We start from the raw sequence: 14,410 nt of genomic DNA, 5'->3' as shown, positions 1-14,410 counted from the left end.
ACTCCTGTGTGTAAACACGCATCTGCCTCCACTCATATCCAAGCCCCTACTTCTGGTACTCCCTTCTTCCTGCCTTAACTGCTACTATCTATCTTGTCCTGTTCCTGGACCTGTGTCCCTCTCCCCTCTCCCTAGTTCCTCATCTCCATTCTGCTTCTCTCTCTTTACATCCACTCCTGGATTTTTCCTCCACATTATTTACTCTCCTCCAAACTCAATACCGGAAGAATGCTGTTCAGTTTCCAGTCTCTACCAAGAAGAAAAAAGATGCTCTCCTGCAATGCAGCTTTTTTTTTTTAGATTTATTTATTTTTGGCTGCATTGGGTCTTCTTTGCTGCACACGGGCCTTCCCTAGTTGGGGTGAGCGGAGGCTACTCTTCATCGCGGTGCGTGGGCTTCTCATTGCGGTGGCTTCTCTTGTTGCAGAGCACCAGCTCCAGGCGCACAGGCTTCAGTGGTTGCAGCTCACAGGCTCTAGAGTGCAGGCTCAGTAGTTGTGGCACACGGGCTTAGTTGCTCCGCGGCATGTGGGATCTTCCCGGACCAGGGCTTGAACCCGTGTCCCCTGTATTGGCAGGCAGACTCTTAACCACTTTGCCACCAGGGAAGTCCCTAACTCAAGTTTCTTAATCTTTAAAATAGGAATAATATCATCTACCTCATGGGTGGCTGCATAACAACATGAAGCTGCTAGAACAAACAAAGATGCTACTGGCTGCTAAGATCCATTAAACCTTTTAATCCTTCCATCTCTTGTACACTTCCCCTACACATAGCGTGGTCCAAAAGGCCTTTTTCAAGTACCTAAACACAAATTCACACAGACACATTCATAGCACCTTTTCTTCTGAACATCAGAGTACCCTATGTCCCCCAAATTAGGTCCCTATCACCAAGGAAATTGCCTGATTCCCAGCCTAAATGAAACTGGGGAGATATTTTAGCAAGAGACAATGACCAGGGATTTCTTATTTGCTCCAAGCCCTAGTCCTTAGATAACAGATGTCACTTTAACTCCCTAGGACTTCTTTGTATATTCATTCCCACCTGTGACACCAACCAAGATATCACAGCTGCCTGAAGAACAGCTAACTTCACCACCTCCTAATATTTGAAAAGGATCAAATATTAGCTCTGAGAGCTAATCTTAGCAAGGGAGAATTTAAGAGAACAGTCTTATATTCCAGAATAGAAAAGTCTCTATCAATACCCTGAACAGATGTTCTTCTTCATATATCATATCTACTCATACTACAGATAGGGATCTTTCATTCCTACAACAAACTTCAATTTTAACATCTTCCCTAGTAGGACTCTGCTCCTTTGACCCTTCTTGTTTAAGCTTAGAACTAACTCTGAAATAATCACAGACATCAAAAACCACTAAACTACTAAATTTTTATTTGTCTTTCACACATTCTGTTTAGCCACTCCCTCCCTTTCCCTATCCCCTACTGTTTGGCTTCAACAGTTTCACCCACAGGCGCACTAGAACCGTAAGATTCCTACACTTCCATGACCATCTTCGACCAGTATCATCTCTTCCTGTGAGCCTACATATGACCTTCTAACTACAGTATTAAAAATATTGCTGTTTCCTTGGTGCTTTGTGACCACCTTGGGGGGGATAGGGAAGGTAGGAGGGAGACACAAGAGGGAGGAGATAGGGGGATGTATGTATATGTATAGCTGATTCACTTTGTTATAAAGCAGAAACTAATACAGCATTGTAAAGCAATTATACTCCAATAAAGATGTTAAAAAAAGTATTGCTGTTTATATGCTTACCAAATAAACATATTCACCTATTGAAAATGTCCACTTTTCTATAAAAGAGTGCTTCTATACATTAAAAATACTACTAAGGTGCTTTGAATGTGGTATCTAAATATCACTTTACCGTGTCTTATAATTTAACTGCCTTAAAACTTTAATAGAATTTTCTAAAATTACTAATAATATTAGTAATATTTTCTGTAGACTCCATAGCTTTTAACCTCAGAGTTCTTGCTTGGTTTTACCAAACATCCAATTAATGTGAAATAAAGAAAAGTGTGGGAAACTAGGATAACTTCATTTCTAGTTAACAAAGCATTCCCTTTAAATGTATTATCACTTCTGATGTCCACTTGAACTACACTGTGATCAATGATAAAAGCCTATCTAGCAATTTTCATGTATTTTATACATATACTTACCTGCATAGGTTTTAGTTTTCCTTTTATCTCCATCCCTGGAATTTTCACATACCATGATGCTGCTAAATTTCGCTGTATGGATAAAAGCATGTTGACTGGTTTTAAAATTTCAATGTCATGCTGTGGTAAGCCAGCCTGCAAAATTGTTCTGAAAGATAAATAAGAATTTATTTTACATTTCTAAAATCTACATTTTAAAATGAAGACTATCATACTGTGTAACAGTTTCCACGGAGCATTTTTCTAAACACTAAAGGCTGCTATCAGAGTTCTTTTAGAACATGTTTCTTTTCACAAATCAATCTGCATCAGAATAATTCAAGTTTATATGCAGAGCTATGTAAAACAAACCCTATGTAATGCTGATTTCAAAGAGACAAATTTCATGAAGTATGACTATTGCACTATTTACTATCTTTCACAAGGATATTTAATAGCAACTAGTCCAGCGTCATACAAACAAATGTTACATCCTCCTAAAATTGGAGGACAAAGAAAGTGATACTCTACTTAGCCCTTAGGTTTATGTTATTAATACTTCTCCAAACTCAAAGGGAAAAACTCACCAAACCTAGAAGTTAAACAAGCATATTATAACAGTTATATCTAGCCTGCCTACCAACAAACATTTGAACCACCAAATAAGTTACTCTTGTCATTCAACAGAGCGAACACTTTCCCATTTGGATTTGATAATCCATTAGATATCTTACTGAGAATTCCTAAATGTGACAAGGTTTGGAAATGAGAAATAAATCTTAAATTTTATTAAATTTTAAGAAGTCTTTGTCTCTGTACAGAAATGAAAATAGGTACGTGCAGAGAAAATAAATCTAAATTAAGTATTATTGAGTAAACTATAATTTTATAATAGGAAATTTTTATAAAGTGAAAAAAAACACGTTATAAATTTAGTAAGACAAAATGTAGATTCTATGAGATCCACCATTATAAACCACTAACCAAAAACCAACAGTCAAGGTTTCATAATTAGAAGAAATAAGGAATAAGAACCAACACTCACTAGAGTGTTTTACCCCTGGCAAAGATTTTATGAAAATTCTATTTCTAGTAAGTAATTTGCCATTGGATTATATATTTATACCTGGACAGCTTCAGCTGAGTGAGTTGGATGTTCATTTTATCAATGACTGGGGGAAGAGAATACTGTTCCACAGAAACTACACTAAATTGGTTTTCAACTTTGATTAAACCCAGATCTGCTATAACAGCATTAGGCGATACTGAAGACTGAGGAATGATAATAACTGGTGCTTTCAAATTGATATCCATCAAAAGGCGGAAGCTCTTTTCAGCCAAGTCTTTCATGCTGGAAGCAGCTCTTTCTGCAGCCTGGACTGTAGCTGTGCTCAAAGCTTCTTTGGCAGTTTGAAAATTGTTGAGGAAGTTCTGTTGGAAAATACTGATATTTAGAGTTCCCCCAAAACAGGATTTATTTTTAAAAGGAAAAACTTTAAAAAAGAAAAACTGAATAAAAGAGGTGATATAAAAGAAACGTTATTTATGACTGTGTACATGGAGTAAAGTCTAGAAAGATACACTCTGTGATAATTAACAAGTGGAAGAAAGAATCCTTTAACTTTCACTTTATGTATTTCAGAATTATTTGTTTTTTGACAAATTTTGGTAACAATACTTTTTAAAATATCCCTTTTACTCATGAATGTTGTCATCTTAATTCAAATTTAAATAAAAAGACGAAGGAGAACTCTTTACATCTCCCAAAGTTGCTTTAATTCTGTACCTCTAGGTCATAGGAATAAAGTCTATTAGTTTTAGTCCTTAGTTTTAGAAACTAAGGTTTTGCCCGCTTATTTCTAAAGGTTATTTTCTTAAGTGTACTCTAACATGAGCAAAGGTGCTGAAGTGTTTACAATCTTGCAATCATTAATAAGAGTCAAAAATTCTTTATTTAGAGTGAGATCTTTCACCTCAATTTCAACTAAAAGCAGAAAGATTTTTCCCAATGGAGAAGAGAACTGGAAGCAATATTCTTCCATTAATAATGTAAATGGTTTATTTAGTTTATTAAACTAACACCCCTCCAAATAAATTGCTTTCCAGAAAAATAAAACATGATGGTTTAGGTAGAAATCCATAACTTAAAAGCTTTGATTAACAGCCCTGCTAAGAGGCATAGGCAAATTAAACTCTTCAGCCCATGACACTTACATGGAAATAAATAATTAAAAGAATTTTATGGCCTTGATCATAATTATAATCAAAAGCTGTAAGCTCCAGTATTAGTCCTTCAAATGCCTGATGACCTCCTTAAAAGATTCTTTTCGCTAAGTACCTTTTAAGGGTCTCTCATAAAACAAATAACATTGAAAAGCCTAATTAAAACATCAGAAAGTACTTTCAAAATATATAACTATGGAAATGTTAAAGAATGATCATTCAAAGGTTCAAAACAATGATAATAAAATTCATTTAGTTATCCATGATGTAAAGGATTTCCTTAATTGTAATATTCTATTCAGCAATTGGGACTTTATCACACAGCCCCATTAGTAAAGATTTTGACTACCTAGGTTCAGATGTATAGGCAAAGATACTTAGGTGTCAATAAGAAATAAATATATTTAAAAAATAAACTTACCAGAAGAGACATGAAGAATTTATGAACATAAACAATTTGAATACAACCCACTTTGAGAGTAAGCTTGCCATCTACTTTAGACATATCAGCATAGGCCTTTCCTTCTGTGGCGTCTGGATAAAGAGTCATTTGGAACCTAAAGACTTCATCTCCCAAAATAGAGACAGCCTAAAAGTATTAAATTAACTGGTTATTATATCAAAAGAGCTGTATCACTGTATTATAAATAAGTTTCCTTATTACAGAACCCTTGATATATAAAGAAGCGTCACTTAAATTCAACCTTCAACAAATTAGTTAAAAACATTTAACTTGACAATAACTTTTTCCTATATCTATAAAAAAAGTTTTATCAATGGAGATATCATCACTTAATTGGTTAGAAATAACTTACAAATCACCTAGTCTATACACACTGTGAAAGCAGATGATGACCATATTCATGCTTACTCCCTAACAAAATGCCTGAACAAATGATTAAAGGCAACTCAAGCCCGCCCCCAAAAAATAAATTTCAATATAGAAACGTATCTTTTAATTACCTTTTTGTGAATGGAAGTCGAATCAACATTCATAACTATGATATCCTTAAGTCTGGCAAACATGTCGGTCTGCTTTGGCCTCACAGAAATAGAGGCATCCATTCCTGTGGGAAACACAACACTTTTCACCTAATCCAAGTGAACTAATTTAGTGGTTTTTAATTCAATAATATACTACCAAGATAGAGAATAGATAAAAATTACTCACTATTAGACATATTAAAGGTAACAACTTCTTTTTTTTTTTTTTTTGGGCCACACCAAGTGGCATGTGGGAATGTGGGATCTTAGTTCCCCGATACAACCCATGCCCCTTGCACTGGAAGTGCAAAGTCTTAACCACTGGACCACCAGGGAAGTCCCAAAGGTAACTACTTCTATGTATGAGATACCTAAGAAAGATTATAATATCTTTAAGTTCTAGAAGCATCTCATACATAAACTTTGTGGAAATTTTAAAACAAAAGAAATCAAATGTCAAAGAAAATTAATCACAGATCTCCAAACACAAGTATCCTGTGCATTATTAGTAAGATCAGAATCGGTCATTTATGGTGACACCTAACATTTGTTAAACAGTTATTTTACAAACATTATATAATGAAACTATTACTCTGAAAACTAAAGAATTGGAATTATAATTAAATATAATTTGATGAATAAATACTATTCTTTCTACAGTAAACTGTATCTAAAACACAATCTTTTAACATTTCTCTCCAAAAAAATATTTGTCATTCTCATAATTTCTAAAGGAATGATTTCTAAAACCACTCCTCAGAGTGAATGAGAGAATGCCTACAGCTAAGCCCCAAGAATGAACCTAAATCATTACCATGCTATGCATAAACAGATGCTCAGTAACATCTGTTGAATGGAACTGATTTTCTAACCCCTTGTTAACTGCTTATTATGTACGTACCAGGCACTTTTCTTAATACGTGTAAATTTGTAAACTTAATCCTCATAACAATCCCATGAATAATTACTATAACTATCTCCATTTTACAGAAGAGGGAACTCAGGCACGGAAACATTAATTAATTTGCTCAAGGTCAGCCAGTAAGTGTTAGAGCCAAAATTTGAACCTTGGCAGGCTGGCTCCAGAACCCATGGTATAATATGAACTCATCTTTATATGAGGCTGATGATGAGTAAAGCTTATAAAATTTCTTTTAGAAACTTCTCTTCCTGATGCTATATAAGCACAAAAGACAAGGGAAACAGGATAATGACATTTTCTTTACTCAGTGAGATGTTATAATGTTCATTTCTCAGTTTAAAGTTATATTATTCTGAAAATGCAAACAGAACATGAGATTAAGCCTTAGACTTATTCTGAAAAATTTTTTAAACATAAGGAATGTCTCACATCAGTCATGAATCATACCAAATTTACTTCTAACACTTCAAAGCACATCTTTGAGAAGTTTGCAAGAATCTTCAATATAAGTAAACCAAAAGACGACTCATGAGAAATCTACCGTGCAACAAGCTCATTCTTCCTGAAGGTCTATGTAAAGAAACAGAAATACCTACAGCAGGAAAAAGTTACTTACCATGTATTCTAATATCTGCAATATTATACTTCTGATCACAGACAAAGACATTAAATGCATTTAATTCAGCTATGACCTTTAAATCAAACACATCATCTTGAGAAGTGTTGCTGGATACTGAAAAGTAATAGAATCCTAGTGATTAGCAAAGTGCAAAGATGATATAAGATAAAATAATCCCAAAATTTCTAAAATAAAAGTACATTATGAACTATGAAGAACCAAAAAGGTCTCCATTAAGATTACATATAATTAATATTATTTTTAAATGTCAATCAGACATAAGTAGCATATTTCCATCCAAATTAAAAATAAAGGCAACGTTTACTAGCACCTTATAAGTGTAATTTTGCTAGATGGAAACTTTACTATAATTTTTCTTGTGGGCAAAAAGGAAACCCCCTATATTAGAATTCTAAGATTCCATTAGAGCTAAATTTTGATTTGGAACTCCTTTTCATATCATATATTAGATCAAAGAAAAATATTTCATGAAAAATTGAAATAGTGATGACAGTAAAATATGTATTATTAACTATGACACATACATGTTATTAACTATAGAGACAACTTCCCTAGATTATATTATGTTTCTCCATGAAGAATCCTAAAAAAAGTTCTATAAGAGATGAACATAAAGGGCTAAAGTTAAGGAAAAACAAAAAATTATTTTATAACGTGTATTTGTGTCTGTGCACGTGTATAAAAATCACAATCAAATGGATTCTCTTAATCTATTTTAGTCTAGGTCCTGATTGATAAATTTAAGACATAATTTCCTAGAGATTTGTCTTGACTGGAGGAAACACTTTTTCCTATAAAACTGTAAAAGTATGGGGACATCAGTCCTTAATCACCGAGATGATAAAAGGGTTTTTTTTTTTCCTTTAAGATTTAAAGTAGCAAAATCAAACCATAAAAAATAGCTATTTGGCATAACTAGAAGAATTGTTTCTTTGGATTACTATTTTTTGTAGTTTATTGTGAGCTTAAACATTGCTTTTTCATTTATTCAACTGTGTGCATGTGCGTGTGTATGTATGTATATGTTATGTAAGTATTTCCGTGGATATTAATGTAACAAGTACATTAAAGATGAAGAAGGTAAAACTCTTTTACTCTAGTTTAATGCAAAAATACTGCTCTGCTCCCTGGTTAAAAAAAAAAAAATCTCATCCTTGTATCAGATCTAATATTACTAACAGTTTTCACTTTAAAGATGCCAGTAATATAGATATAATACAACTAGGTAATGGTCTGAAAATTAAATTACCAGATGTTAGATACTCACATCATATGACATGAAAGAAAAATAATTAAAATGATATTTGGCTTAAAAACAGGCACATGTTCACTCACGCTATACCACATCTAATATTTCACGGCACAAATCGTGGCATGTGCCCATATCTCTATGTGACTTAAATACAGTTTTGGTTAGAAACCAAAGTGAGTCTGTCTCTTCCATGAGATTGTTCCTTTTGTGCTTTGCAAAGCTGAAAACTGTTGAGCACCAGGTAGTTTTAACTGACTGACTGAAATGGGCCTTTGTTACTATGCATGATTGTGTTCATATTTTAATTACTTCCTTCCTCACTTTCACTGGAGTGAAGGTTACAGAGACATCAATGCAAAGTATATACAACTTTATTTTACATAAAAGCTAGGCAGTGAAATCAAATATAAATACGTGATAAATATTAAACACTTATTTAAAATCTCTCACTAAATTACTCTATTATACCATAGGGATAAAATCTGCTTTCTTTTGAAACCAACCTCATCTGTCAAAGCAGCTAAAACATTAAGGTGATAAACAGTTATCTTAGCTTGAAAATACATGTTATTATATGATTATTAAAGTTCAGACAGAAAGTATTAAACCATGACTCAAAAGTTAATACCAGTTTTGGCAATGATACTTCTGGACTCCCCCATCAGTGGCTTCAGCTCCAATTCCTTCTTAGAAGGTTCAGAGGATGGAAAAGCAGATGATAAAAAATCCATGAAGGACAGTAAAGCTTCCAAATGAAGAACTAAGTTTAAGGATGAAAATGAAACCTAAGATAATGAACAATTAGAGAGGCAGATTTCAGATATGGAAACATTTTTATGTCAAACCTCAACATATACAAGTAGCACAAGAGTAGTTCAACTAAGGACTTCTTTTTTGAGAAGGAACTCACTATTACTTTGTTAACCTTTACCAGACAATAAACCAACACTGCCCACTCCCACACCCAACAATAATTCTAACCTCAATGGAACTTGATAGGTTTTAAGTAAAGACAGAAGAAGTATTATCAGCCTTAGGTTGGTCGGTCCCCTTACAGATGGTCCCAAGACAGACTATGCATGCTCAAATGGATGGTGACCAATGTCTGTACTGAGCCATACTTTTAGCCTTACCCTTAATTTTTTCCTAATCCTAAAGCCAATTCATTCAAATGCTTAATGCTTCCATCAACTCTACGCCAAATAACCATAGTGAACAAAATTTCCTTAAAAAATATTTCATTTGTGTACAACAAGGAATCATTAATTTATATCTGGGAAACAAGGAGTCTTTTAGGAAATCAAATCAACTTTTGTAATAACTTTATTTCAACTCTCCATCCATTTCTTTTATCTACAAAATTAAACCTATTATTATTACCACCCTTATTCTAATTTTAGGGCTCACAATCTCACAACTGAAGATGGCTTTGAAGCTAGATTTAATCATTACTATAATCTAACCTTATAGTGAATTAGAAAAGATTTACCTGAAGTCTTTGTTTGGTACTGTCATGGATGGTTTTAAATTCTGGTCCATCACTGTCCGCCTACAAATAATGGAGGATAAAGCCACTGGGTTGCAAACACTAAAAATTCACACACTGAAAAAATATATATATATTCTTTACTTTGCAAAGTATGCTATGAAAACACTATAAACATATTTCTTAAAGGCAAAGAAGAACATGACAAAAACATGACCACATAAGCATTTCTTATATTCTACAGAAGCAAAAACCCGAACTCCTTATCCTACCTGGGAGGAAATGCTAAAGGTAGGGGAAACTGTCAGTGTAGTTAGATTATAATAGATTTTGCTTCAAATTACAATGGAACTTTGTATACATCTACTTATTCAAAAACATAGGATTAACTCAGAAGTTTACTGAAATTATCCAGGATTGTCAGATGCTTGCATAAATCACTATAATTAACCAGTTTTAGGATGAAAAATTTTAGGGGAGAAAACCAAGATATTATATACAGGGGGATGACATAATTTCATATATGCAAATATTAAAGAATCCTAGAAATGAAACTACCTTTTTCAATAACATTTTCAGAAGGGGTTCATCTGTTACATTAGAAGAGTTAATAATGTGAAGAGGTTCTCCTTTAGAGTCTAAAAGAGAAAAAAGAGAGGCTAGATTCATTATTAAGTCGTTTAGACATTTCAAATGTATTTAAAAATAGACCAGCCAGTTACACAAATATATGTTTGTCAAAACTAAGAGTTGTGTGCTAAAAAGGCTGAATTTACTGTATATAAATCGTATCTCAATAAAGCTGGCTTTGAAAAAAAAATTAAAGAAACTCCAAAAAACACAAAAAAACCAGCACTGGCCAATTATAAACGCTATAACATTTGGTACTACTGGTATTACTTATTTGAGCAAATCATAATAAAGGACAAAGCTATAAAATACTTAAACTAGTGATTATTCTCAATACAAGTTTGCTTTACTTAAAGTTACCCCACAGAGTTCCTATAACTTTAAACACCCATACCACCTTTAAAAGTTGGCTTGGTGCAATTTAGAAAGTGAATTTGAAAGGCTGAAGAGACTACAAGGTGATGTTAAATTTTTCCTCTATATATTTCTGGGTTGTTTAATTTTTATTTTTCACAAGTATATATTAATGTCATTAAACACAAATAAAAAACTTATGTAATTTTAAAATAAATAAAAAACCAAAGAAAAAAAGTTACTTCCTAGTAAATTAACTCACCTTTCAAAAAGGGTCCCTGGGCTCTATACCTGGGTATTGTTCTCAGAGCACAGTTATAATGTTATGTTGCTTTTCATAAGTACTGAAGTGTTATGTACTGAAGACATATGCCTCATTTTTCTTTTAGATATATTCTACTTTCTGCTAAATATTTAGATATAGACTTACTTTATGATAAATAACTACATAAAGAATTTTAACTATCAAATTACTTCATATTAATGTAATAAATTTAAACTAAATAATTATGGTGGCACTAATAAATATGCTTCATGTTGATAAAAAGGTAGTGACCATCTGCCTATTACATGCACAATTTACAGAGACTATACTTCACACTTACCAGTGAACTCAAAGCATTGCATACTAATTTTTTTTAGATAAGCTTCAGCAGTCAGGTCGTAGGCTTTAACTCTAGCTTCCAGTCCAAGCTGCAGGACATTTAGTTCACATAAAGGCCTTCCTCTCTTTTCTGCTTTTTCCATCAAAGTAATCACGACCTAGAAAAAGGTACCATTATTACCACAAACTATTTCACTAATATACACTGAAGTTAATTTAATAATCATCCGGAATGATATTATCAAAATATTCACACAGCGTAAAGATGTTCACTTCTATTTGTGCCTGGAAATTACCTAGGGTTATTTACTTTGGAAGGCCCACTTACTTGTTCAGACTTTTAAAGCACTGTCACTGTATTTTAATGGATTTCAAGATAGTTATGAAAAAAAAAAGTTGTTCTGCCTAATTCCCGGAAGTCCTAGTCTGATGGATGGTGTCAGACTAGATCTGAAAGTCTGAGATAAACAGTCAATTTTTAAACTACTCCTAAGGCAAGGTTTCTCAACCTTGGCACCACTGACATCTGGGGCTGGATAATTCTTTCCAGTGGGAAGTAGTCCCATGCGCTGTAGGCTGTTTAGTGGCATCACTGGCCTCTACCCACTGGTTGCCAGTAGCCCACTCTCTCTCTGGATAGTGACAACCAAAAATGTCTTCAGACAATGCTAATTATCAGCTTGAGGGGAGGATGCAAATTGCTTCCCCCCACCCTAATCACTGTCCTAAGGGAAGGGAACTGTAATTGTATGTATTACAAATAATATTAAAAAGGACTTACAGGTTTTATATGTACATATGTTAATGAAACCCATTTGCAAATAGAATTATTCATTTATCAATGTTTCAATTATCAAAGCCTAAAAATCTTCAATAACTGTAACATTAACCAGAAAAACAGCAGAGGTTTAGCATGAAGGAAGTTAGTTTCAAAACATGTATTTCAGATCAAAAAAGTAGCACTCATTTGTTTAAAAGTTTATTATTTTTGACTCAAAGATAGAACATAACCTCTGCGTAGCTATTTAACAATGAAGGGATTTTGGAGAAATTCTTCTAAGTCCCTGTATCCGCGATGCTTTCCCACATACACACGTGTGTGCCTGTCCCTCTTTCTACCCTGTCCCAGCCCCTTTCCTAAACTCCTTTCCTCCGACTGTATCTTCTTCTTCTTTAAAAATTCAACTAAATCTCACTTCTTCCAGGTTATCTTCCCTGACTCTTTCAGACTGCTTAGATGCCCTCTTCCTACCATCACTGCCACAAGCTCCCTCGGCACATTTTTAATGGAAGTAATTAACAAAAATTTTAATTGTTTTCTTGTTTGAGTTCAGAGTTTATGTCTTTTACTTCTGTATCCTTAGCACTTAGTACATGCAATGAATATCTGTTATGTGTGTGAACACAGAAGAGGAAAATTCATTTAACCTTACCTTAAGAATCTGCATATGGAAAGCAGGTAATGGTAATATAACGTTTTTTAAATGTAGGCATATTGTGTTTTATTCTATTAATGGTTTCTAAAATTTGCAAAGAATTTCTCTGTCATTTTTCCCTTTCCTGCCTTCCCTATATAAAATCCAAAGCAGGCCACATTCCAACTGTCCTAAAATCATTTGAAAAGCCTGTTACAGGGCATATTACCATTTTCTCTGTAAATATTATATCCCCCAAATATAACTCATCTTTAGCAAACTCTCAAATTTTTAAACATTTCTACATACAAATTACAAACAGTCTTTGTAAGCTTTTTCTATCCATATCAATAATCTACAAGTTTACTTTATTAGAGGTAATTCCAAATATCCATTATTTATCCACCTCATTTTATAAAAACAGATGAAAATTACACACCTCTTTGATTTCAAATTTCAGCAGCATATTAATGATGTCTACAGATCTAATTTCTTCCACTCCAGCTGTTAAACTCTCTTGTGAAACATGCATATCTTGTTTTAATGTAGAGATTTCAAGTGGCTCTTTAGTTTCACCTAAAGATGTTTAAAAGAAATTCATTCACTTCTATTCACACATTTCTTACATGAATACTCAACAAGGACTTATACAAGTACTCTGGACTTGGTTCAGGCATTGAAAATCCACAAATCAGTCATACACAGCTCTAGCCCTTAGAAAGCTCATGGCTTAGTAGAAGAAACATATATACTTAAAATACAAACAAAATAAGAAGGCCCCACCTAGTCACATTAAATGGACAAATGTTAATAGTCTCTAGATAAAGTATGTAGAAAGCACAGAACTAAGCATGACACTGTCATGAGAAGGTCAAGAAAGTCTTAATAGGAGAGTTATAATTCAAGTAGAACTGAAGGAGCTCCTCACACAGAGAAGAATAAAATAAGAGGTAGTAGAAAACCACAGAGAGAGAACACATCAGGATAGGTTTTGCAAACAGAATGGAGTTTGATATGGTTACATCATAAGGAGGATAATAAGAGCTAAGGCTTGATATGAAAGAAGCGGGGGGAGGGGGAGTTAAAGCCTCTTACGCCATACCAAGAATCAAAAGTAAAACCATATGAATATGACCCTGTTGTCCTGAAATTCACGCATCCTGAAATGCAGTAAAATTGCTTTCTAAACTGTAATACACAACACTAATAATAGCTATCACTTGCAAAGTACTTAATCTCTGTGTTGGATGTTGTGCTAACAGACATTCACAGACTATCTCATTTAACTCTTATAACAACACTTTAAGGTAAAACCTTTACATTGTCCTTATTTCACATATGAGCAAATTGTGGTCCAGACAGATTCAGTACCTTGTCTAGTGTTTTCCATATGGAAAACCACTGCTGTTAATTATTACCTTTGAGAAAGCAATGCATAGGGCAAGGTTTCTTAACTATCACCTTATTTCAGCGCTGTTCCAAACATAATGTGATTGAGGGAAAATAATTCTACCAAATATTTTGCTTCTAGAAAACAATTCCTGGAACAGGCAAAGATTTCTTAAATAGGAAATAAAAAGCACTGATCATTTTTTAAAATTGTGTATTAGAATTCATTAAAATTAACTAATTCTATTAAAAGAAAACCTATTAAGAGAGTGAAAAGGTAAAGCACAGATAGGGAGTAGATATTTCTACACATACACTAACATGTATACATAT

General features: G+C 33.5%; 1 protein-coding gene across 2 annotated transcripts in view; it reads right to left on the bottom strand.

Annotated features, from left to right (window-relative positions):
• VPS13C (vacuolar protein sorting 13 homolog C) overlaps positions 1-14,410 on the bottom strand; it is a 174,676-nt gene that overhangs the window by 63,689 nt on the left and 96,577 nt on the right. For both annotated transcript variants that reach the window (XR_009518476.1, XM_060005858.1), the window contains exons 36-45: positions 13,128-13,264; positions 11,275-11,431; positions 10,244-10,323; positions 9,689-9,748; positions 8,828-8,984; positions 6,924-7,040; positions 5,365-5,468; positions 4,823-4,990; positions 3,305-3,609; positions 2,200-2,347 (exon numbers count right to left, since the gene is read on the bottom strand). Coding sequence is in view for 1 of the 2 variants with exons in the window: in XM_060005858.1 (XP_059861841.1) it covers positions 2,200-2,347; positions 3,305-3,609; positions 4,823-4,990; positions 5,365-5,468; positions 6,924-7,040; positions 8,828-8,984; positions 9,689-9,748; positions 10,244-10,323; positions 11,275-11,431; positions 13,128-13,264 (1,433 nt within the window). In the remaining variant the exon portion in view is untranslated. The remainder of the gene's footprint in view (positions 1-2,199; positions 2,348-3,304; positions 3,610-4,822; positions 4,991-5,364; positions 5,469-6,923; positions 7,041-8,827; positions 8,985-9,688; positions 9,749-10,243; positions 10,324-11,274; positions 11,432-13,127; positions 13,265-14,410) is intronic.

The sequence above is a fragment of the Delphinus delphis genome, chromosome 2 (assembly GCF_949987515.2).
Source record: "Delphinus delphis chromosome 2, mDelDel1.2, whole genome shotgun sequence".
NCBI lineage: Eukaryota > Metazoa > Chordata > Mammalia > Artiodactyla > Delphinidae > Delphinus > Delphinus delphis.
This window is presented reverse-complemented; position numbering and strand designations above follow the sequence as displayed.